The sequence below is a fragment of the Colletotrichum karsti genome (assembly GCF_011947395.1).
Source record: "Colletotrichum karsti strain CkLH20 chromosome Unknown Scaffold25, whole genome shotgun sequence".
Classification (NCBI taxonomy): domain Eukaryota; kingdom Fungi; phylum Ascomycota; class Sordariomycetes; order Glomerellales; family Glomerellaceae; genus Colletotrichum; species Colletotrichum karsti.
In genome coordinates, this window is record NW_024065925.1 from 362,453 (window position 1) to 385,622 (window position 23,170).

The 23,170-nt window shown below is 51.7% G+C and overlaps 8 protein-coding genes across 8 annotated transcripts; 3 read left to right on the forward strand and 5 right to left on the reverse strand.

The window, feature by feature from the left end:
* Positions 1-217: 217 nt before the first annotated feature.
* CkaCkLH20_07821 (cytochrome p450 monooxygenase) lies at positions 218-1,861 on the reverse strand (the record flags this gene model as incomplete). The annotated part of the gene is made up of 4 exons (XM_038890537.1): positions 218-479; positions 529-1,151; positions 1,212-1,739; positions 1,790-1,861. 4 exons carry the CDS (start codon positions 1,859-1,861, stop codon positions 218-220), a joined length of 1,485 nt encoding a protein of 494 aa, XP_038744145.1.
* Positions 1,862-2,537: 676 nt separating this feature from the next.
* CkaCkLH20_07822 (D-isomer specific 2-hydroxyacid dehydrogenase) lies at positions 2,538-3,741 on the reverse strand (the record flags this gene model as incomplete). Its single annotated transcript, XM_038890538.1, has 3 exons — positions 2,538-2,828; positions 2,881-3,320; positions 3,435-3,741. 3 exons carry the CDS (start codon positions 3,739-3,741, stop codon positions 2,538-2,540), a joined length of 1,038 nt encoding a protein of 345 aa, XP_038744146.1.
* A 1,246-nt stretch (positions 3,742-4,987) lies between these two features.
* On the reverse strand, positions 4,988-6,490 carry CkaCkLH20_07823 (C6 transcription factor; the record flags this gene model as incomplete). Its single annotated transcript, XM_038890539.1, has 4 exons — positions 4,988-5,832; positions 5,887-6,026; positions 6,083-6,211; positions 6,270-6,490. The coding sequence occupies 4 exons, from the start codon at positions 6,488-6,490 to the stop codon at positions 4,988-4,990; spliced, it is 1,335 nt and encodes a 444-aa protein (XP_038744147.1).
* A 5,973-nt stretch (positions 6,491-12,463) lies between these two features.
* CkaCkLH20_07824 (choline dehydrogenase) lies at positions 12,464-14,757 on the forward strand (the record flags this gene model as incomplete). Its single annotated transcript, XM_038890540.1, has 8 exons — positions 12,464-12,656; positions 12,718-12,751; positions 12,813-13,074; positions 13,121-13,247; positions 13,313-13,560; positions 13,625-13,838; positions 13,905-14,659; positions 14,722-14,757. 8 exons carry the CDS (start codon positions 12,464-12,466, stop codon positions 14,755-14,757), a joined length of 1,869 nt encoding a protein of 622 aa, XP_038744148.1.
* Positions 14,758-15,790: 1,033 nt separating this feature from the next.
* Positions 15,791-17,692, forward strand: CkaCkLH20_07825 (acetylcholinesterase; the record flags this gene model as incomplete). The annotated part of the gene is made up of 3 exons (XM_038890541.1): positions 15,791-15,919; positions 15,974-16,862; positions 16,929-17,692. The coding sequence occupies 3 exons, from the start codon at positions 15,791-15,793 to the stop codon at positions 17,690-17,692; spliced, it is 1,782 nt and encodes a 593-aa protein (XP_038744149.1).
* Positions 17,693-17,900: 208 nt separating this feature from the next.
* On the reverse strand, positions 17,901-18,334 carry CkaCkLH20_07826 (uncharacterized protein; the record flags this gene model as incomplete). Its single annotated transcript, XM_038890542.1, has 3 exons — positions 17,901-17,993; positions 18,064-18,213; positions 18,278-18,334. 3 exons carry the CDS (start codon positions 18,332-18,334, stop codon positions 17,901-17,903), a joined length of 300 nt encoding a protein of 99 aa, XP_038744150.1.
* Positions 18,335-19,796: 1,462 nt separating this feature from the next.
* CkaCkLH20_07827 (uncharacterized protein) lies at positions 19,797-20,216 on the forward strand (the record flags this gene model as incomplete). Its single annotated transcript, XM_038890543.1, has 3 exons — positions 19,797-19,919; positions 19,970-20,104; positions 20,160-20,216. 3 exons carry the CDS (start codon positions 19,797-19,799, stop codon positions 20,214-20,216), a joined length of 315 nt encoding a protein of 104 aa, XP_038744151.1.
* Positions 20,217-21,248: 1,032 nt separating this feature from the next.
* On the reverse strand, positions 21,249-22,213 carry CkaCkLH20_07828 (chip protein (carboxyl terminus of hsc70-interacting protein); the record flags this gene model as incomplete). The annotated part of the gene is made up of 3 exons (XM_038890544.1): positions 21,249-21,422; positions 21,478-22,027; positions 22,122-22,213. 3 exons carry the CDS (start codon positions 22,211-22,213, stop codon positions 21,249-21,251), a joined length of 816 nt encoding a protein of 271 aa, XP_038744152.1.
* Positions 22,214-23,170: the final 957 nt, after the last annotated feature.

Sequence of the window (23,170 nt, forward strand, 5' to 3'; positions counted from 1 at the left end):
CTGGAAGACTGGCCTTCGATAAATGATGGAGAAACATCGAGCCGGAGAAGAAGGGGCCGCCGGGCAGAGTCCTCATAAATTCTATAGGTCCTTATGTATGAGATCAGTCATAGTCCGCACTAAGATGCCGGGATAACAACAACTAAATCTTGGATTGATGATGCTATGATTATGTCGATCATTTTGTGTGATAAAACAGTTCATTGATATTGCCAAATCACTTCTCCCCGAGGGTCACATCGCACCTGTTCGCTGCTGGCTTCGAAACCAAGAAGCTCACCTGATGCATCATTTCATCCGTCATGTTCTCGGAGAGTCTTAGACCGCGGCACTTGCGGAACAGTAGAGCAATCGCCAATCTCATCTCCATCCACGCCAGAAATACTCCGATGCATGAGCGCGAACCGTTACCAAACGCTGCAAAGACGTGCTTCTGTCTGTCACTCATGGCCCCGGGCAGGAATCGAGACTCATCAAACCTATAGTTGTCAGCAAGAGGAGCTCTGCAGACGCAATGTGACAATTTACTTGAGCGGGTCTGGAAAAACGTCTGGAAGACGATGCATGGTGTACGCCTGCGTCGCTATATCGATACCACCAGGGATGAAATAGCCCCCAATGTTAATCCCAGAAGGTGGCGTTTCTCTTGGGAACGTTCCCGATGCAGCACCGTAAAGCCGCAAAGTCTCATAAATGACAGCGTTAAGCAACGGCAGCTTTTCAAGAACTACGTCGTCGAAGTTATCACCCAAACCACACACCTCATCCTCCAACCGCTGTTGCAGTTTGGGTCTCTTGAGAATAGCCCAGACGACGTAGACCAGAGTGTTCGATATGGTATCCGATCCCGCGATGAGCATGTTCGAGGCTTCGATCCGGACAATCTCATCAGTGAGTTGCGTCTTTTCGTTGGTTTCGCAGTCGGCCAGGACCGCGGCGAACAGATTGGCTTTATTATCCTTGTGTCGATGAAGATTCTCAACCGCCTTTTTGCTATATTTGATCATCTCGTTTCTGGTGTTGATCATCAGCTGCACCGATTTTGAAGACAAGAATGGAAGTCTGATGACTAGAGTGTGTAACCAGGGCAGCTCTATGCGTCGAGCACTAGCCGCCGCGGCGGCTTGGAGGACCTCAATAAAGCCATTTTCCTAAAGCAGTCATGGTTATTCAAGTCAGAACCACCGAGGCCATTCCTGCGTAAAACCCACCTTGCCAGACTCCAGCAGTTCAAACGACTCGCCGAAACATAGCTGGCCAACAACATCGCTCGCCATGAGCGTCCACCACTTAAGAACATTGGAGGTCCCATTTTCAGCCTCGGCGCAAATACAATCCGTCGCCTTCTCGACTTTGGTACGCACCAAAGCCTCGCAATTCTGTCGGATCGAAGAGACCGTAAAGGCGCGGGCAAATAGCTTTCGGCGAGTAGCGTGCTCCTTTGGATCTCTGATGGTGAAGATGGCGGTATTCTTTGCACCTCCGGAGATCTGCCGGTAGTACCTGCCCTTGGCGAAGCCGGACCCCATCCGATGTATGGCGATGAAGCCGTCGGGGTCGGCTACGGAGACCTCATTGGGAGTGATGCGTATGACAGGGCCGTAGCGCCGGTGGAGCCCGTCGATGTAGTACATGCGCTGGCCTGTCACCGTGTAGTACTTGAGAACCCAGTGCGTGAGGCTGACATACCATGGCGCTGGTATGTGCTTGAGGGGCGAGGACCATGCGGCGATGGCGAGCTGGGTCAAGTCAGCAGAAGTGACAAGTTGAGGCGGATGCCAATGCGTACGCGGATTGCCAGGGGAAGGCCAATGAAAACGACTGAAACAAATAGCAGCGCGAAGGGACTCAGTAGAGCCATTGCGCAGGATGTCGAGGGGTAGTGAAAATGAGTTGGAGGCCACGGGGCGAGATATGAGAAACAAGTTTCTAGTCTCGAGATGGTAAAGCACTGAGTTGGAAGGAGTAGTCGCTGCCGGGCCTGAGTGGCTCTTCTCAGAAGCTGTGTCTGATAAATCAGAACGAGATTCTTCCTCCTCGCGTTAAGTTGTGGTTGATGTTGCTTTGCGTCTCGTTGTACGAGGATCCGTCTGCAGTTCGGGCGCTTCTGGTGTGCAGCTGCCGCGTCGTCATCCGTAATGAACGTTGCAAGATGCCTTGGGCTAATCTGTCTCCCCCACTAAGCATCAGACAGGAAATGCCAGGTCTACGGATACGTCGGCGATTAAAGTTTGTCAACAGAGTTACCGACGGGAGTGGGATGAGATGAATACGTGACTGATCTAAGCGGCTCTCGGTATTATATCCAGGCCGAGTTAACTCAACTCTGTGGACTGCTTCGACGAGCATGACTTGTCAGCAGCAACTCATCATCAAATTAGACAACATGAGATATGCACGACGAATGTCGGGTAAAAGTACCCTTCATCATTGAGACTTCTTATTTTGGTCTTCAAATTCCAACCCCCGAACGCCTCAATTTCCTTCGCTAAACGTACAAATCATCCCAGTCAATTTTGGCGTTTCTTCATGCTTGTTTACAAGCGACTCTGCTTGATCAGGTGGGCGTTCACTGGAGTAATTGCCTTGCCTGTCTTCTCAAAAGAGAGGATGTTTTCCATGCCGAGCTTCTCGAAACCAATGTGCGCATCTAGCGACGCACCGGCGTTGTGCGAAAGAACCTCGACGTTTCTCATCTTGATGAGCTCCTTGCTGACGTGGGGCTCATTGAAGTGGACATCGAGTCCGGCAGCTGAGAGCTGTCCACTCTTCAACGCGGCAACCAGTGCCTCCTCTTCGATGAGCTTACCACGTGCAATGTTGATAACCTGAAAGTTGTTAGAGAGAAATTCGCCCTGCGCGCACTCGATTCTGACGTACCTTGGCACCCTTCTTCATCTTACCAATCGCCGTCGCGTCGAGGAGCGTCTTGCCCGCAAAAGGCGTCGCGACCAACACGCAGTCGGCGGTGGCCAGCAGATCGTCGATGTTCTTGTAGTAGGTCGCATTCGTGGGCTTCTCGAGCTCGGCGGGCATGCGGACGACGTCGTTGTAGAGGATCTTCATGTCGTGGGAAGCGTATGCCTTCTCCGCGATGCGGCGACCGATCTTGCCGAAGCCAATGATACCAAGGCTGAAGCCGTTGGGGTTACGCGAGACGACGGCGAGGTTCTTGTTGGCGTCGACAAATTGGTCCGGGTCGCCGGAGCGCGCGGCCGTGGATGACCACGAGAAGAGGCGGAAGATGGAGATCAGGAGCCAGATGGCGCCGTCGGCGACGGATTCTGTGCAGGCTGCTGCAGCGTTGCAGTAGGTGACCCCTGTGTGATTGAATGTCAGCTTCGCAAATGGCATTGCGCGCGTACTCGAGGAAGCCATTCAGCCAAAGGAAGGATGTGAATGGCTTCAGTCATGTCGCAGTCCGAGCGACTTACCCCGCTGTGCCAAAGACTCCGTGTCAACCCAGTCGAAACCAGCACCGGCACTGGCGTAAATCTTGCACGACGACGGCAGAAGCGAGATCAGCTCCTTGTCCCAATTGCCCATCTCGCCTCCAGTGTTCCAGAATGGACGGTAGATGGCGAAGAAGTCACCAAACTTCTTCTCCTTCAGCGCCTGGATGAACTCGGCTCGCGGCATGCTGTACGAGCGCCTGATGTCGAACTTGGAGGAGAAGTCCTTGTAGAGATCATGGTTCCACTTGATGTCGTCGCCGAGCTGTAAAACGATAGGCTTGCCCATTTTTGCGGTATCTCTTGACGAGGACTTGCGGAGGGAGATTGTTCAGTTCAGAGTTCTCGAGAAGGAAATGCACGAAGAGGCGACGAGCTCAGAACAGGGCACATTAAACAGCTGAGAAGCTCGGTGTGCATTCCGCCGTAATATTTATACTATCGGACGATGTCCGCTGTCGGGGGTGTCTCGCTTGACATGATATCACAGTCCTCCGATTGGTTTTTGTTGGGCTCAAGTCGGCGATATTTGCCCTGTTTGGGGAGCTCTGAGGAGCTATCCCGGTAAGAAACCTGGAGCTCTACATCCCCGCCCCCGCAAATAACCCCATCACAGCTCCCATGCGGGCACTAACGCGCCATGTCCATTTGCCGGCTGTCCAAGGACGGCCAACAGCCCCGAACACCCCAACCCCGATGATCCCCGTTGAGCCGCCAGTCTTGACTCCTGACACCCGAGCCCCGTGGGGATGTTTGTTGCTTTGGCCATTGCGGGTGTCTTTCATGTTAGCCAACTGATTGGGTTCAGAATGGCTGATGTTGGACGCATTGACATCCCGCGGAATACCCACCACGAAAACGGCTACCAAAGCCGGCACGCCCCAAGCAGCAATACTCTCTACATCGACAGCCTCAAGTTAAGGGACGCTTTTCATGCTCGAGAGAGATTTGTTATAACTTTTATGTCCAGAAAGCTGAACCTAACCAAAGGAAAACCAAGCGAGCCAAAAAAAAAATCTCACTATATTCGAGAAATCACGTTGCGCTACATGGCTTCTAACTCACAATGAGATATGACTTTCACAGATAAGTTGTAATGAAGTGTGTCTGAACGTGACTTAAGCCAGATGAATACCCGTTGGCTTCAAATCAACTTCGCAGGAGACTGACAATCGATTCGACCATAGAAGAGGTGCCGTCAACAAGACACGCAGGACGTTTGTTTACAACGAATCCAACGCTGTTGACCTCGGCACCTCCCAAGACCACCCAACATACACGATCAACGGAGATAATCTTGACATTCATCCAAGAACTTGTGTGGACGCTTTATATGAACACGCAATCGTGAAACATCTCCCAGATGAAGCTGATCTCATTCTGGCCGAAGGATTGACGGCTTGGTAGACAACTTTTCGCAAGCAACCTTGATCTACCGTGTCCAATGCAGGTTGATAAGATGCTGTCTATTTGACCTTTAATACACGTCAGCCTCGCCGAGTTCAGACGTCTTACACGGCCAGTCTGCTTAACGCTCATGATTCCTCAACGCCCGCTCCGATAGCCAAGTCAAGCTCCGCCCAGAACTCGTCGCCCCATTCGCCCCATGAAGACGGGTTCAGAAGAGCTTCCCAGCTAGACATATCCACGGGAGGATTCGACAACATTGGCTGACCATTATGAATCACATCATCGCATCCCAGGTATTTGATGGCACATCTCTCTAGATACTTCCGAGCGGACGCCTCGCCACCAAACACCGAAGATATCTCTGGCGCCAGCCTAATCGGGTTGTCACTTCCCTGGGGAAGATTACAACTCCTCTCATCAGATAAGGACAGAATGCGACGGAGAACCTTGAGGCCATCGTCGATGGTTGCGATTGACCGCCGGTCTTCGGTCGAGCCTGGCGCGGGGGGTTGCAAGTCCGAGGCGATCATCTCGATGTCGTGACGAATTGATACAGCATTGGCTGGCTGTTCGACAAGGAGAAAGGTGGCAAGTACAATAGCGGCTGAGATGACGTGATAGGCTTGAATGCGTAGCTTGTCGGACCTCTGGAAGCGCGCCTCGTCTGGTGATCGGATGGCCTTGTAGAGAGTCAAGGTTGACGACCCGGCTGCGACGCAACGCTGGAACATCTCGCCAGCCTTGGGTTGCAGAAATGGGCGGTACATACGTACCCTCTGGACTGCTATGCAGCTGTCGAGCAGATGGTGGCCCCATAGAACAAACCCGAAATTAGGCGGGAGAGCCGGGTTCTGTATCGTCATGTTTTGCGCAAGGTTCTTGAAGTACCATGGAAACTCGTCCGTGATGGCAGTTAGTTCGGCATCGATGCTGGAGACGAATGCGTGAGAGCTCAGGTTCGCGCCGTTGTCTATCCATAACTTGTTGAATACTTTAAATATTCGACCGCGAAAGTGATGCATACTCATTTCCGTTGGCTCATTGAGTGGTCTGACCTGAGCGCTGACTGAGTTTATATCAACGTCGTTACAATTGGAAGGAAATGGGACGTTTGATAAGTGTGACTGAAGTAATGGCGGCCTTCCGAGACACAAGGATTGGAATCTATTCAGAGTCAGAAACTATGGCCATCATATGTGATAACTAGAAAGGGAACATACGTGTCTGCACCGGCAAGATCCCACCAAATCCGATGTCGTATTTCTCTCTCCAAGCAGTCAGTAACAGAAACGGGACTCTCCCGGTCGAGGCCTAGAGCTTGTGCGTTGCGGATGGCTTGCGCAAGATGTCTGTTCAGATAGCACAGTCAGCTTACATGCTTCTCGGTGGGACAGAGTGGAAACCTACGTGTTCAGTGCTTCGATATCTTTGGTGCCATACCAATAGAGCTGAGAGACAATGAAGACTTGGAGTTGAACCAGGGTGGGTTTGGACTCAAATCCGCCCGATTGCAAAGCCTGACGGGAAGCCGAGTACCATCGGTGAGATAAAGTAGCCAAATCCGAAACCTCGAACCCAGCCGCTTCAGCCATTGGTGCCGGAATATAGAGAGAGCTGAGAGAGAACATGATGTAAAGTAGTGAGAGCCATATTAGATCGACGTCTTCAATATCAGTAGACCACAGTATGGAGTACTGAACACGAAAAGACGGAGCATGTACTGCATGGTAGATCCAGTTGATGTTCTCGAAAAAATACGAGACCAGCAAGTCGGCTTGCGTTTGTGTGGGAAGCAAACTAAGAAGGTACCGTTTCCAGAACACCTGCGGCTCGTCGAACAAAGTTGGGTTCTTAGACGAGAAAGGATTCTGTAGGGCTAGGGATGCTACGGAAAGCTTGAGACCCGTATTGAGAGCCGTTGGTATTTTGACTTGATTTGGTATAATTGGAGGCATGCCTGTAGCCAACTGAATTGGCTTCAACCTGGTCTCGACTATCTGCTGCAAGTTTGGGTCCAGGGCCATTGATATTCCTTCGACCCTATCGATGGAGGTCTGTGGTTGAAAGGATCCTTGGCGGCTACCGATGTCTGGCGTTGAGCTACTTGCTGTCACGCTCATTGGGGACGGAGGAAATGAGCTGCTGGACATCACCGACCTTCTATCGGCTACTTGCATAGGTACTGGCGGTATGGCACGTTTCTCAATATCTTTTGTAACTGAGGGTGCAAAGCCTTGCTTGATTGCGCCTTCTGGTGCCGGGTGGAGCCGGCACTGATCCTGACGGTTGTACTGGCGGCAGGTTTGACACGGCACTGTCCGGTCGCACCGAAGTTTGTGCAACCGACATGGAAGACAACTAAGAACCCTTCGGTTCCTGGTCCTCTTTGGTTTTGGTGTGAGGTCCTGGACTGTTTTCGATATATGATAAGGAGGGGCCGAGGGGTTTCCCGGCCTTAATGGCTGGGACATGATGCCCAAAGTGCAGTTTCCGGCACTTAAAAGTTACTGGACACCAGCTGACGTTGCCCTTCTTCTTAGTCAGTTCAATCTTTCTAACAGATTGTGTTCCCTGTGACTTGATTGGGCCTTAGTTATCCATAGAAGTGAATAAGCAGATGTTCCAACCAAGCCCGGGTCAGACATACCTCGGTAGTACGATTTATGGCCAGGAGGCCGGGAGAGGTCGATCTCCAGCGCCGCTCAGGGATCCGCGCTTGCCGAAGTGGGTGTTGCGTTCGGTCTTCAGCTGTGCCGCTGTGGCTAGTCGTTTTGCCGGAGTAATTGGAGGTATTGCAAGCAAGACGAGATGGGAGTGGTGCGTTTGGCTTCAAGTCCGGTCCGGTGGAAGGGTCGGAGATAGCAGCCCTACGGGATGCTTCCACTGGGGCATTCAAGATTTAAGAAGAGATATGTGCTTCGTCTGATCTGGCGAATGTGGTCTAGATATGCTACCATTGACGGCCCCAAGAGACTAAAATTGGAAAACAGCTGCCTGGAATGAGAGAAAATGGCATGTCGTTGGCGCGTAGACGCATCGGAGGCTCCACGGACCGCAGCGCTAGCGGACGCCACTGGGGTCATCATTCTTTAAGCAAACATGTAGAATTATTTGTCGGCAAATATCGACTTTTATTCATCGTCGGAGATAATTAAACTGCGGAACCGGGACTTTAACACGTCTTGTAGCTGTTCTAACGTGTTTTTTTCGACCGGAAAGTCGAGCTTTCTCCTGATGATAATTGTCCGAGAAATCTCACCCGTGGCTTACACGTTAGTCAGCGCTGCGAAGACTAAATCCCACGAACCTTTGCGCAGCACTGATTGCGACACTAAGCGCCATTCATGGAGAAAGTCGGATTTTTTTTTTCGGAGTTAACTTATTATTAGAATGTAAGCATTATCGTGATAGTCTTGCAGTCAGCGTTTGGGCGCGCGTGGCTTGGTATTCAGATGATTAAATCGACGCATTTGCCTGTGTCCTATTTACTCTCTTTTCTCTACTAAGCTTCTACTACTGTGTTCCTTTTTTGATCATCAGCTAGTCATATTCCATTATTTGAGCTATTCTATATCCGAAGGAAACATGTTGGTTTGGTTCTCGAGGTTCAGATAACCTCATGTTTGATAACGGAAACCGATCATACTACGCCTATGAGACTTCAAGACGTCTCCGAGAGTTCAGAGAACCGGCCAATTTTCGATCACGGCCAAGATCCGCTTCTTCAGTTTGTTGGCAGGAGTGACGACTTCTGGGCGAAACGACTTCGTCTACGAAAACATGTGAGGCATTGGTACTAGTGACCGTCGTCATTGAAGCTGGCCCCACGCCCCGGAATGTCGGACACCCTGGCGCCGACTTCTTCAGCGGCAGTTGATTCCTACAGCGAGTGAATATGATACCCACAACATAGCTTTCTATTCTTGTCGTCTTCGTTCTGCGTCCTTTTTCTCAGAACTCAAGGTTCTCTCGAAGGCCACCAGGTTCCGGCAGAGACGCCGGCCACCTGCTCCGGAATCCCGTCAAGTATGATATGTCACTGACAATCATAGCAAGTGACACATCAGAGCATTTTGAACTCAAACAGCAGACAAAAGTCTATAAATAAGCGAACGGCATGAAGACCCAGCCCTTCTGCAACAAACTTCACAAATTCACAATGGAAATGCTTCAGTTGTCCTCAACGGCATCTTCTCTTTGGATCTTGAAACATGAAGCCATATTAGCGGGGCATTCTGCATAGCCTAACCCTTCACATGCGCCCAAATCGTGGAGGCAACCGGCATTATTCCAAAACCGGCCGACATGGGAACTTGCCTTTCCGGAAAGCGTGGTGGCCCGTCAACGCAGTACATGTACCAACTAGTAGGAGGCCATATTTCTCGCAAAGTGTCTGTTGTAGATTGTGCACTCACGGAGATGTGACCGTGGGGTTTGTTTTATTTCTCAATGTGTATGATGGATGCTATCACATGAATGGTCATCGGAATATCGGGAGGTTGGTCAACTTCAAAATCGGATCAGGCCATTTAACAAAGACCTATGTCAATTCTTTCATACCGAGAAGCTTCCAGATGTCATTAGTAGTGAGAGCTCCATCTCAAGTCTCCTACCGTGTCATAAGTGACTTGGGCTGTTTTGTGCACAGTCTTTGACGCCAACATTTTTCTCGATCCAACAGTGCAGACCCAGTGGCCTTCTCCTGTAACCATCAATCATGCGCCAGAATGAATGGCACATAATCGTAGACCTCTGAAATAAATATTATATTTTCCGAAGCAAACAGCTCTCAACTTGCAAGCACTTGTCCGTCGGCCCGCTCCACTAGCCCCTGAGGGAGCTTTAGTGTTAACACCGCACACGGAGACGACTACCGTGGCGTTGGAAAGACCTGACACAATGTGGCAAAGTCATCGAATGCCTGGAAGCTTCAATCCTAGGTACCATGGAGCAAGCTGAGATCATCCACCAAGGTTCGACTCGGCAGTTGCGATTCTTGGGAGTTGATGTTATTGACGTTGCGGAGAGAAATGAACCCCTTAAAGCCCCTGAGAAACGTTCAAAGTTCACACTCCTTTTTCAGAAAGTCGAGCGATGAATGTAGAGTCCAGATACTTCTTCTTTGCATGCGATAGATTGGACCGAAACGTCGGGATCCCACGGATCCCGACTAGTTCTAATCATGGAAACATCGTGACCTTCGCATCCGCGATCGTTCCACTAACGGCTGGCCCATGGTCCGTGGAGCTTCAGACGAACGAGGCTCAACGGGCTTGACGCGTGACTTGCATTGTTTGTCATTCAATAAAGTTGACTGAGTTGCCAGATGAACCTGGCCAGGAGACCTGCTTTGACCATGTTCCGCGCTTGCTGCCAACTTCGGCACGCCGCCGGTGACGATAAGCCACGCGCAGCAAGTGCCTGAAACTCGCTATTTAGTGAGACGCTTACTTAAAGCTCCATCAGCCATATTAGAGTTTTCTGGACTTCTTCTCTCCACATATCTCCAGGTTCTTAGGAACATTTCAGTCTTATCAGGTGGAAACGGCGGAGTGCCAAGGCGGGCCTGCCCCTTATCCGACGTGGATTCCGCGTATGTTCTGCCAACAGGATTATTGGTCTGCAAATGTCCGTACTAAGTATTCGTAGCTGGGTATTTGGGCTGGTCTTTCACGTTAGACATAGCCATTGACTCTTCCGAATTCCTTCCACGAGCTGGAAACACACGATTCCCAAACGCAGGGAGTCAAGTGAAAGCCCAGAAGGCCAGCCTCGGCTGGATCGGAGACAACACTTCTTTGCGTCCTACGAAAGCCCCAGTACTACTGCGTGTGACCCTCCAAGTCGAAAACGGCAGCGCTTGAGAAAGGTTGGCTGCAGGAAGTAGATCATTCCGGGAGGTGAGGGGCCGCAAACCGTCAAGTAGTGGGATGGTAAGAATGTCACATCGTAAATTGCCACCATACGTAACAGATCTTGGATTTGCTGCTGGACTGTACATGTACCTGTCGATGGTAGTTGTCTGCATGCTCGTACCGTACTGTAGGTTGACTAGACTGCCGTAAAACCCGAATACACACCTAACAGCCGTGCTTGGTGTAACCAGAATGGCAGAATGGGAGAAAATGCCAACATGGCATGAATTCTCGACAGAGACCTACCTGCTGCGATGTCACCGTCGCGGTAGGAAGGGGAGCGAATATCGAATTCCTGCGAAGGAACCGGTGAGACCGTAAGATAAAACGGGGTCTGCTTGTTTGCCGCGGTTGTTTGTTTCTATGGAGCACCCGTCGGGCTGGGCTTGATACATGTATTGTCCCATTAAGCTCAAGTAAACCTGCTGAATTCAATCACCAATTTGCGAAACTTCTTAACGAACCACTCGGGAGTTGAACTTTCCAAGTTATCCGTTACAGGCTTACATGTACATGTAAGCAAGCAGGCCTGTTGGAGACCGACTCGCAATCCCGACGGCAGGGTGCCGACCTGAGCAGACGAATCTTGGAGTGACGGAATGCAAGAAGTTACCAGGATCTAGTCATGGATTCCCTGTCCATGAATCGTGCAACTGGGGTATTCGGGGTATTTGGGGTGCCGCACCCTTTCTTTTTAGAAGGGCCTTCGGCGATGGGACGAAATCTGGATATCGGCGATCATCCCCGATTGCCATGTGTCACTCTAATGTGCATCATGGATGAGGTTGCAAGACAGTTCTGCAGTTATACTGCATGTCTTGGCCACGGCAACTTAAAAAGGCTATTCACGGCATCTCGCAGCTCAGCTGGACGGAAGCTGTACATGTAACATTGGTCAGCCGTTAGCATGCAACTTATCGTGGGGCGAAGCTCATCGCCTAGGCCAACTCGCCGTTTCGACCAGCATGAACCTAAATGATTCAATACCCATGCCTTTCGGCAGATCGTTCGTAGTTGATTCCAGGCGCAATTTCCGGATGACCTCTATCATAGACTCTCAGACTGAATATGGTCCACTTCGCCTGTCAACCACGTGTAGTAGTCAGTATTGTTTCTGCTGACCGAGCCATCGCTAACACAACATTGCGCCACCCCAAGACCTTTGGAGTGCCAATACCAAGCTAAACTGATAGTCTGGAGGGACATCAATCCATCCGATCACGACAGTCTCACTACGGATACCTCACCTGCGGGTCTCCGTGCAACCCCACGTCTTCCTTCTACCCTTGGACCCTCCCTATAGGTAAGCTTAGTTACACTATTACCCACGTAATTCACTCATGACCAATATGTCGGCCACAGACGCCATCCGCGCTTGTCTGCTCGCTTGTCGTGCTCCCACCCCCTGATGCCAGTGGAGCAAAGCCTTCGAATCCGGCAAGTAGGACCGGCAGCATCAACAAGGCAGCCAAGTTACAAGAGTTGCTCAAGTTGACTATCAGATGATGCGGTCCCATCTTCAGGGGCGAGACCAGATCATATAATCATCGGGTCGTCCCGAGTCGATACACACCTGCAACTCTCAACGTCTCTTGAAGTTCACACTCGTTGTCGTACCCCTGTATATACGCACGAACATTCGTTCCTTTGTTTTTCTAAGAGTTCAACCAGCAAACACAACTCATCATGGCGTTTGTTATGAAGATTGCTGTTGCTGTGGCAGCAATGCCGCTCTACGGAGCGCTTGCTCGTCCGTCCTCTCTTTCAGGCTGCGTGAAGCGCGCAAACGATACCAACTTGCTTCCGAGTTATGATTACGTCGTTGTCGGCGCGGGTGCGAGTGGTCTTACGGTGGCCAACCGTCTCTCCGAAGATCCGAGTACGTGCTCACCGAAACTACGACGGATTTGGTGCGATTTTGAGGGCTGACACGAACATAGACGTGACCGTTCTGGTCATTGAGGCCGGCGAGCTGTTAGTTTCCTTTGGCAAAACGTGAGACTTTGTAACCAAAATGCTTATTCTAATCTTCTAGTGACGCGGGCGAGGACTTCGTCAAGATTCCCGGCTTGGCCGGTGGTGCAGTCGGCACCAAGTACGACTGGAACACGACTTACGCTCCCAACGATGCCCTCGGAGGACGAAGCGTGTCGATCCCGCAAGGAAAGGTCGTTGGTGGTTCAACGAAGCTGAACCGAATGGTTTTCGACAGAGGGTCCAAGTCTGATTACGATCGCTGGGAGGCTCTTGGAAACACTGGATGGAACTGGGATTCCCTCCTACCCTACTTCAAGAAGGTGAGCAAGCAAAGTCTCTCGGTAGCACAGCTTCTGACGTCTCCAGAACGAAATCTTTACGCCCCCTACCGCAGAGATCGCAGCCGAGTGGGGTGTTCAGGTGGATGACTCTGCCCACGGCAAGGACGGGCTGATGCACGTCACGTACTCGCCCTTCTTCTGGCCCACCACCAGTGAGTTGCCATAAAAGAAAATTGTCAAAGTTGGTAGAGACACGTGAGTTAATGTTGTCTCTTAGAGAACATGATCGACGCTGTGAAGGAGCTCGGCATCACAGTTGCCAAGGACCAAGCCAACGGAAGCCCGATCGGCGGCTACTTCTGCCCTCATAACCAGGATCCTACATCCAACACCCGCTCTTCAGCCAGGGAAGCCTACTACGACAACTTCACCGGAAGACAGAACCTCCACCTTCTGACTAGCCAGCAAGTAACCAAGATTATCACCACTGGTTCAGGTGATTCCGTCGCGGCCACCGGTGTTGAGGTGAGCTTCCGTCCAAGGATAGAAAGATAACGGGTTCCATTAAGCATACTAATATTGTCCATAGTTCTCTGCCAGCAAGGGAGCCCAGGTGCAAACCGCCAACGCAAAGAAGGAGGTCATTCTCGCGGCCGGCTCATTCCACACGCCCCAGCTTCTCCAGGTCTCTGGCATTGGTGACTCTGCCCTCCACAAGAGCATCAACGTTCCCACCGTTGTCGATCTTCCCGCTGTCGGACTGAACCTTCACGACCACGTCCTGCTGACTGTTGTCAACACCAGTATGTTCGCTATCTTTCGCAGGCGATGCATCAGGGGGCTTTTTAGAGACTGACAAACTATCGCAGTCAACACCAGCCTGCCTTTGAACAGCTTCCTGACTAGCAACGCAACCTTCGCTGCCGCGGCTCGCGCCCAGTTCGATAGCCAGAAGAACGGCCCCTTCGCCTCCCCCACCGGTGACTTCCTCGCCTTCCTCCCTCTGTCCACTTATTCCAAGGCGGGAGAGACACTCGGCACTCAGGCTGCGGCCCAGGACGGTACCACGTTCTTGCCTCAGGGTACTCCGTCCGAGGTTGTGAAGGGCTACCAAGCGCAACAGAAGGTTCTCAACGATCGTCTTCTCTCTGCTGACTCCGCTCTTCTTGAGATCATCTGGTCTGATGGTGCTATGGTTCTCGGCCTTCAGCACCCTTACTCTCGCGGCAGTGTCAAGGCCTCGTCCGCCAGCACTTTCGACGCCCCTGTTGCCGACGCCGGTTTCCTCCGCAACCCTCTCGATATCTCCCTCCTGGCCGAGGGTGTCAAGTTCACCCGCACCCTGACCGCGACTTCTGCCATCAAGCAGCTGTCTCCTTTCGAGGTCGTCCCCGGCGCAAACGTTACTACCGATGAGGCCATCTCTGACTTCATTCGTCAACAAAGCTCGACTTTGTTCCACCCTGTCGGCAGTTGCAAGATGGGCGCCAAGGAAGAGGGCGGTGTTGTTGATGGTAACTTGAAGGTGTACGGTGTTAAGAACTTGCGTGTTGTGGACGCGTCTATCATGCCGTTGGTCCCCGCCACCCACATCATGACGACAGTCTATGCTGTGGCCGAGAAGGTAAGCTGAGCAGATGGAGATCCCCCTTTATGAACATAATGCTAATATTCAACCCCCTTCAGGCCGCCGACATTATTCGTGGCAAGACTTCCTCCTAAGCAGGGCAGCTGTCAAGCACGGGGATCTTCTTGATCCTAGGGCATTTCCTTTCTGGTTATACTTGAGATTTCGGACGTACATAGAGTCTCACCTTCACCTGAGAGCTGAGAGCAGGTGAGGCTTAGCTAGCTGATCAATACCGTGGTTTGAATGACCTCAACGATGTTACTCATTTCTTCATCTCGTCCAGTTACCTTCGGAAAACAACGCGAAAATCATGTGATATCATATATTCAAGCAACGGGGGACGGTCCGGTTGCCCGGGTCAATCAACGAATCGTTGACCAGGAGTAAACCACGTTGAGAGATTTGTATTCATGTTCAACAAGCCTCAATGAGTCATGACACGCGAAACACTAAGAAAATGGCACAAGATACCATGAGAGAGACATCTTTCGAACACGGTAAAGCCCATTACAAGCTTTGTCGACCGGAATACAAACCTCGATGTTGCAACTAGAGGTTTGCATTCTTGACGGCAATTTCGAGCGGGGTTGAGGTTGGAAGTCATGTTCGGAATGTGTAGATCGACTCGCAGCTGCGTTTTGCATAGCTCAAGCAGAGCTATGGCATGCATGAGGTTCTCAAGGGCGCGAGCTGAAATGCAAGACATTCGCGGCACGTATCCACCGTAGCCGAACTCACTGGTCATAATTCCACTCAACGGCAGCGGTTTCTAGCTTCCCCGCACGGGACGAATGTCTACTTGTTTCACTGAAGAATGCGGTTCAAGTCAATCAACTCAAGGGCAGACAAGAACATGCAAGATCAGCCCATGGCGATGTTTAACCCTCACGAAAGAATCCGTTTCGCAGCCACAGGGAAGATCTGAAATCCCTCTATACTCCAGGAATCTTGAGATCAATGGCGGGCATACTCAGATCATTATAATGCCTGTATCGGACACCCTCTCAAGCTGGCTCTCACATTCAGCACGAGGGATACGGTGACAGGCTCTCTGTGTCTATCTCAACTCTACAATCAACGCTTCAATATCCTTTCCACATCAATTTTGTCAAAACCTTTTGCATCATGATCAAATATCTTCTTTCTTTCGGGCTCCTCGCATTGTGCGTGGTCGCACGGGTAGAGAATGACATGCCAAAGCTGACCCTCCCGTGGGGCACGTGGCAAGCGGCTCGGTTTTCGGAGGACAAGAACGTGAGTGATATACGTTCATATTCTCATTACTGAATCCAACTAATGTCATTGCAGATTCTCGTCTTCAAAAATGTCCGATTCGGTGCGAAGCCTGAACGCTTTGGCGCTCCCTCCTTCCCCGACTGGGAAGACGACAAGATCCAGGACAGCCAAGGTGGCCGAAGCTGCATCCAGATCAACCCCAACAAACTCAAGAACCCTCCTGGCGGAAGACATTTGGTTTACGAGAGTCCGGATGAGAGCATCGTTCAGGACGAAGACTGTCTCTTTCTTGACATCTACGTGCCCGCCAAAGCCTTCGACAAGGATCGAGCTCACCTCCCAGTCGTAGTCTGGCTGTATGGTGGTGCTTACGCATTTGGCAGCAAGGACCAATTCAACCCGCTCTACACTGGACAGTCTCTCCTGGAGGCCTCCGAATACGGAACCATCTTCGTCACCGGCAACTACCGCCTCGGTGCCTACGGTTGGCTGGCGGGTTCGTACATGGAAGAGAATGGACAGCCTAACGCCGGACTCTACGACCAAGCCCTCCTTTTCGAATGGGTCCAGGAGTATATCGAGCAGGTGCGAGGCGACCGGTACAGCGTCAGCGCCTGGGGAGAGTCAGCCGGTGCCGGATCCATCATTCATCACCTCATCCGCGAGGACGGCAAGAAGGATCCCAACTTCGGCACGTTCCTGGTGCAAAGCCCTGCCTTCGAGTGGCAGTGGGACAACTCCAAAGACGGCAGTCTCGACAAGACGTTCCGAACTTTCTCCGACCTGGCAGGCTGTGGTGATAAGTACGACATTGACTGTCTGCGTGACGCCAAATCTGATAAGCTTGTCGACGCGAATCAGCAGCTCTTTGGCAAGGTCAAGCAGACTGGTCTCTTCCCCGTTGGACCTTCTGTAGACGGGAAATGGGTCAAGACCATCCCTACCATCGCTTTCTCTCAAGGTAAGATCAAACCAGCACTAGCAAGCACTTCAAAAGGACAAACGAGTTAACAGGCAATTTACACAGGCAAGTACTGGGACAACATCTGGTCAAACATCGTTTCCCACTGCGCAAACGAGGCACAGTCATTCACGCCTCACGACGTGGACTCGCAGGAGAAGTTCAACTCCTTCCTGGCTACCTTCTTCCCCGGCGACAAGCTCTCAAATGTGAGGGACCAGATCCGTCAGCAGTACAGTTGTGCGGATCACCATCACGGCAACTACACGACCTGTCTCAAGGAGATCATCCAAGACTCCTCATTCACATGCAACACCCGAGACCTCTTCGATTCCTACCCTGACAGATCTTACATGATGGAGTACGCGTACCCTCTCAGAATCCTGGCGTACCACGCCAGTGACCTGATCCCCCTCTTCTCGAACAACGTCCAGCAAGTCCTTGATCTCCTCTCAAAGGTCCTGAAGAGCAAGATCTTGGCCAAGCTCTACGCCAAGGTTCTCGAAGGTCTGGTTGCTACGAGATACAAGGCATACTTTGCATCCTTTGCGCTCAGCGGAGACCCGAACAATCTTGAGGACACGGCAAGGCTCTTTTGGCCAATTGCGGATGGAAACCAGGACGAGCTCACCGATGTGTTGCAGGTCCGGGCCCCCGGGCTTCTTCATTCGGCATTCCGCCTTACGTCGGATGATCAGAACTCCAGGAAGCGATGCGAGTTCTGGAACAACATCGCCAAAGAAGTTATGGGCACGGAGGAGGGCGGAGTCTACGATGTTGTTGATCAGGCTGTACTGAAGAAAGGTCCCTCCATCTTCGAAGAATTGTAAGGGTATAAGTCTAGAAGAGGGTTCTGGCATGATATGATGAGATGATGACAATGAGAACACGGCTTGGATCATGGGTGCAAAGTGTGGATCACTTGAAGAGATAGCTCCATCCTTTGCAGAATGCAATGCTTGTTTATCGCTTGAACTCGAAACCGTTGCCAATGTGAAGTATATAACACCGAAATACAAATGTCGCATGGCCCTACCCTTAGTAAGGGCAGCCAGAGTCCGGATCGCATCTGTTCTTGCCCTTGGGGCAGGGCTTTCCGAAACCAGTCCGGAGATCGCAGCAGTCGGCGTCCTGGCAGTTTCATCATGTCAGCAAATGTAGCTCAGGAGACATGTTCCGTCAATATGGACATGGTACGTACGCATTTGGAGTTGGGAATGCCGTTGTTCATGCAGAAGTTGCCGTACTCGGCGCCGTTGATGCAGCCGATGTAACCATTCTGGCGAGCGCAGGCATCAGAGCCCTGGTCTCCTCCCCAGCAGCAGTTAGGGTCGGTGCCGTCGATCGTGCACTATGGGAAGGTGCCATGATTAGTATGACTGAAGAAGTGGTGCAGGCAAGGGTCCTTGACTTACGGCAGCGTACGCGCCGGTGGCGAGGGCGAAGATGGCGAGGGACTGGAAGAACTTCATGTTGAAAGATTGAAAGAGTGAAAGATAGTGAGTGATGAGATATCGAATGAGTGTTTAAGAAGTGAATGTTTGGAGTGGTGTGAGATGAAGAGGCAGCATTATCGAAGGTGGGAGGGATGCTACTTATATCTCCAAGACTCTGATGTTGCCTTGGCTCCCAAGAGAACTTGTGATCTATGTCTGTTAGTATCTTGTGAGACCTCTCATGACTCTCACGTCTCTCGGCATTCAGAAGAATCATGTGTCCGAATCGTAACATATCGGTCCTTCTGCGTCCAGACTCGTCCATTGCTATACTCAGCAATCTCGGTCTCGGCATCAAAGGCAACACAAATTGCCGCCAAGCGCTCGTCTGCGGCGCGCAATTCCGAGTATCATCACAGTAGCGTGCGAAAGAGTCAGTTGAGGATGTGTAGACAATCTAGTTCAACTCCTCTGCTGCTAGCTAAGAAACCAAGATTCTGTCAAGCTGATACGGCGCAGTGGGGGCCAAAGGGGGGCACATCACGACGAGCGAAACCGATCAGATGAACAGTCCCGCTGCAAGGCTGCTGGAACTCAAGAACTAAAGAGTATTCAAACTCAACCTAACTCATTTGGGTCGGCTTTCCATGCGCCTCAAAAGGCAGAGTTCCGGGGTCTTGCTGTAGGAGATTAAGTTGCTGCGCCTGCGTCCACGTTCCTTCCCCACCCGAGACCAGATAGGCGGGCCTAGGGCTGAGTAGATCTCTCTGTTAGCCGGCACTGTCTGGAGGCTAGTAAAAGGTAATCTTCGCTGGTCGACGGGAGGTGCCGGTTCTGGAGACACCATCCCGGCACCTCGTCTGAACTCGAGACACCAAGCTACCACACGTCATGCGGTTTGGCTCGAGCTTGGATAGGGTTCACTACAATCCTCGACACTAGCGTACGAATACTTCGAGGGCTGATATATGTCCCCAAGCGCTCGTATTCCATTAGTTGCGTTGGTTAAGGATTAATTGGTTCGTTATGGAAAGCCAAGATGCGGTAGAGTTGGCCCGACTGCGACGGGATGAGGTCCGAAGTCATCTGAACGCGTGGATCATGTTGACTCGGCGATTTGCCAAGTCTGATGTCCAATTCAGATGAAATAGTCTAGCCAAAGGTTAAAAGATGTGTCATCTCAATCTAGATCGATAGGGCTTGGCGGACAGCTGCCAGTTGCCGACGTCCGAACTCGGGGCGGACGCGGGACGGACGGCGATTGCGATGTCTTCACCGAGCAAGATGAGCTTCATCAATATCTGCAACGCGAACAGGGCATGCGTAGATGAGCTCTTTCCTCGCCGGGACGTACGTATATATAGAGGGTCGGTTCACACTGCCTCCTCTTGACCACTTCATCTCACGATCTCTTATTCTCAGACTAATCAAGTCATTCGCTTATTGATCACCGCTACCTTCCTTTCATCCTATAAACCGTTCTTCTTCTTCTTCCAAGATGCAGTTTAACCTTCTCATCACCGGACTCATCTCCGCCCTTGTCAGCACTTCCGCAGCTGCCACCCTAGATCTGAGAGCTACGGCTCCCAAGGCACTCGCAGCCCGTACCGTTATCGATGAGGTATGAACTCTTAGCCACAGGATGAGATGCAAGTTACTAACATGAACCAGTGTACCGAGGCCAACGACTGCTGCATCTCGACTCGCGGAGCCTGCACCCGCCAGGCCTTTAACTGGGCCGAGAACTATCTCACCTGCCCCTTCATCAAGCTGTGCCCCGACCTTGGGGTTCCCTGGTCTTCTTGCGTGAGTAGACTCCATAGAACGAAGTGTCGTTCGACATCTCTGACGATCTTCTTAGGGTGCCGATTGCTGTTCCATCTCCACCAAATGGGGTCGCGGATGCCCTGGTAAATAAGCCGAGAAAGAGTGAGTAATGGGATATAAGTTCTGGACTTGGATATCAGATTGACCTGCAGCGCCTCATGATATCCGGGAGGGGTTTTTGGCATGAGTTTCATTCGGATGTTCATCCTTCTTAGCTTCGACGAGAATAACAGACTCTTCAACACGAGACCTCTAAGAGCGGACGTGATATAGTATCAAGAGGTCACCATGATGAAAGCCTCAACCTTCCTGTGCACCACCCAGCGAGAGTAGACGAACAACGCGGCCTCGGGCACGCACCTTGAAAGGAAACGTACCGTGCCGAGTCCAAACGCAAAACCAAAGACCAAAGGGTGTCCGAGAGCACGTTATGAGCTCCGGAGATGCCCACCCACCAGCCCTCATGGTCCACTTGTGCTACTCCCGCTTCCAACAAGCACACAAGCTGGGTTCAGTCGCCCGGCTAGCTCAATCGGTAGAGCGTGAGACTCTTAATCTCAAGGTTGTGGGTTCGACCCCCACGTCGGGCTCAATTCCCGTCAGCGATTGGCATCCAGCTTCATTTTTTAGCATTTTTTGCAGCTATTTTGTTTGCAGCATACGAACGCATGAAGCCACAGCAGCTGTTGTTAGAGCCGGTGGTTTGAGAAAGGACTATTCTTTTGACTGTTGCATGGGAGAGTGAAAATCTCAAAATTTTGACGTGCCGGAAACTTGCAAGCGAGGACGGCGGTGGGGCCGTGCGACCCACCTCGATTCTTCAACGGCAGTTCCGGGGACGCGGTAGCTCGGGTCCCTGCATTACCGACCAAAGTCTAACCTGGAAGCAGTACTCATCCAGGGTCGAACTCAAATCTTTCCATTTGCAGAGTCTGGTGTGTTGAATCTGGCCAAAGTATCATGTTCTTCTAAGACGCATTCATCGCTCTCTCTATACTGAGAAAAGGTGTTTTCAAGCGAGTTGCTACCCAAGCCCCAATCCCTAAACGCCGTGCTATGCAACTTCCAAATCACATTCGCAAATCACACTCGCCACCCAACAAAATGGAAGATGTCAGTACGACTACCAGTCCACCGCCCATCCGTTCTCTTTGAGGAAATCTTCGCAAGCCTGTCTGAGCCCGAGATTGGGTCTGAGCTCAGACGGAAGGAGGGGCTCTCTCGTCAACGGGTCGCTAGGATGTCTCCTCAAGTGTTCCATAATTGACGCTCTCTCATACGACTTTCCGGTCTTAGTCTGTAAAATTGTTAGTAACCATTTCATCTCGATGAAGGATCGAAGAGCAACTCACGATAACGGGATCGACCATGATGCCAAAGCTGATATCGTCGATAGCCCAAGAAGGAACCTCTCGTCTGCGCTCCGATTCGGCGCGGCTCTTCTCGAACGTTTGACTCAGCAGTTCGATCTTGTTGTTCCATTCGGCCTCGATCTCGCTCTTCTCGGAGTCGTCCATGGCGTCTTCGACAGCTTGCTTGCGCTCCTTCTCCATCATCTCGATGATCTCGTTCTCCAGACTGTGAGCCTCTCTCAGTCTGTTCTTCTCCATCCAGTCCCATCGCTCCTTCTTCGCATTGAGAACTTGGGTTGTAATTGCGGCGAGAGACTTGTCTCCGGTCTTCACACACAGCTCGTGGGCGCGCAGGGCGCTGGTCAGGGCCGAGTCGAAGTCCTTGAGATGTAGCTGGGCCTGAGAGAGGTAGTAGTTGGCCTTGAGGTTGTCTTGGGCGAGACCCAGGCAAGATTCGCAATCGGCGACGACGGAGTCCCACATTTCGAGTTTGATACGCGCCATTGCACGATTGGTATAGAGGTTGGGGTTCTTCGGGTCGGCGATAATGCTGGTTTACCGTCAAGTTAGCAATGGGATTCTAATAGAATGGCATTGTCCAGCGACCTAGCAGGTCAGGCTGTGAGGGGAAGGTGCGGGCTTACGCCTTGGAATACAACGCCTCCGCACCAGCATAATCGCCTTGTTGGAAATGGCGGTTTCCTTCCTCCTTCAGCTGAATTGATCTCGACGACATGGTGAACGATGGCCGTGTTGCAGCGGCTATATGCTAGAGACCCAAGTTTGTGGCGCACAATGAAGAGTATATATCTGCGGTATGATGATGTACGTAAAAAGAAGGAAGTTCGAGTAAGAGACTGCGAGATGTATGCAATGCGACGGCCCGAGAGGTCAGAGAGCTTGGCGGGAAGCAAGTACGAGCCACGGTTTGGTAAGTGTCGTCGGCGAAGAGAATGCAAGCTCGGTGGAAGAGTTCGGCGTCGAAATTACTGTAGAATCGGGGACGGAAGGAAGAGACAGCAATGGAAGCCGGCGGTTTGATCCACTCCAGGGAAGAAGGGACGTGGACAGATCGGTCGGCAGGTGGATCGGGATGTCGAGATCGCAAGCTTAGGGAGACATCACTCGGGGCAGGATGGAGACGGATACGTTGGGCATACCGGCCGCTAACCACAGCTCAGCCTTGTGTCGTGGCGTCAGAGTGGTGTGGTGTGGTGTGCAGGTTCCCGTCACACCGACTTGCACTTTAGTAGACCGTCGGCGGCTTGCTGGTCGCTTCTATCGACAACTCAGTTGCTGAAGCTTGCTGAAGCTGCTGATGCTGCTGCTGCTTGCTGAAGGCGGGAACCCCGCTAATCAGCCCGCGCCGAGGTGACGGGACACTGGAGGTGCGGTGGGATTGGATTCTAGGGGTCTTTGCTCCTCCCCCAACCCCACCCTCGCCGGAAACTGCGGGTGGTCGCTGCGTTCTGGAATCTTCCGCAGCGAGCCGAGCTTAGAAATGAAGTGGCTTAAGTCCGACCGACCGACTTGATCCGGTCACGTGCGTGTGGCTGGGTGGAATGCTCCGGAGTGCGCCGAACATGGGCCCACATGTACGGAACCGAGTCCGGAGGTGTGGATCCCAAACACGGTAACGGTGCCGGCTGACTTCATCTTTCCATACAAGAAGCTAATTGTGCAATCACAATAG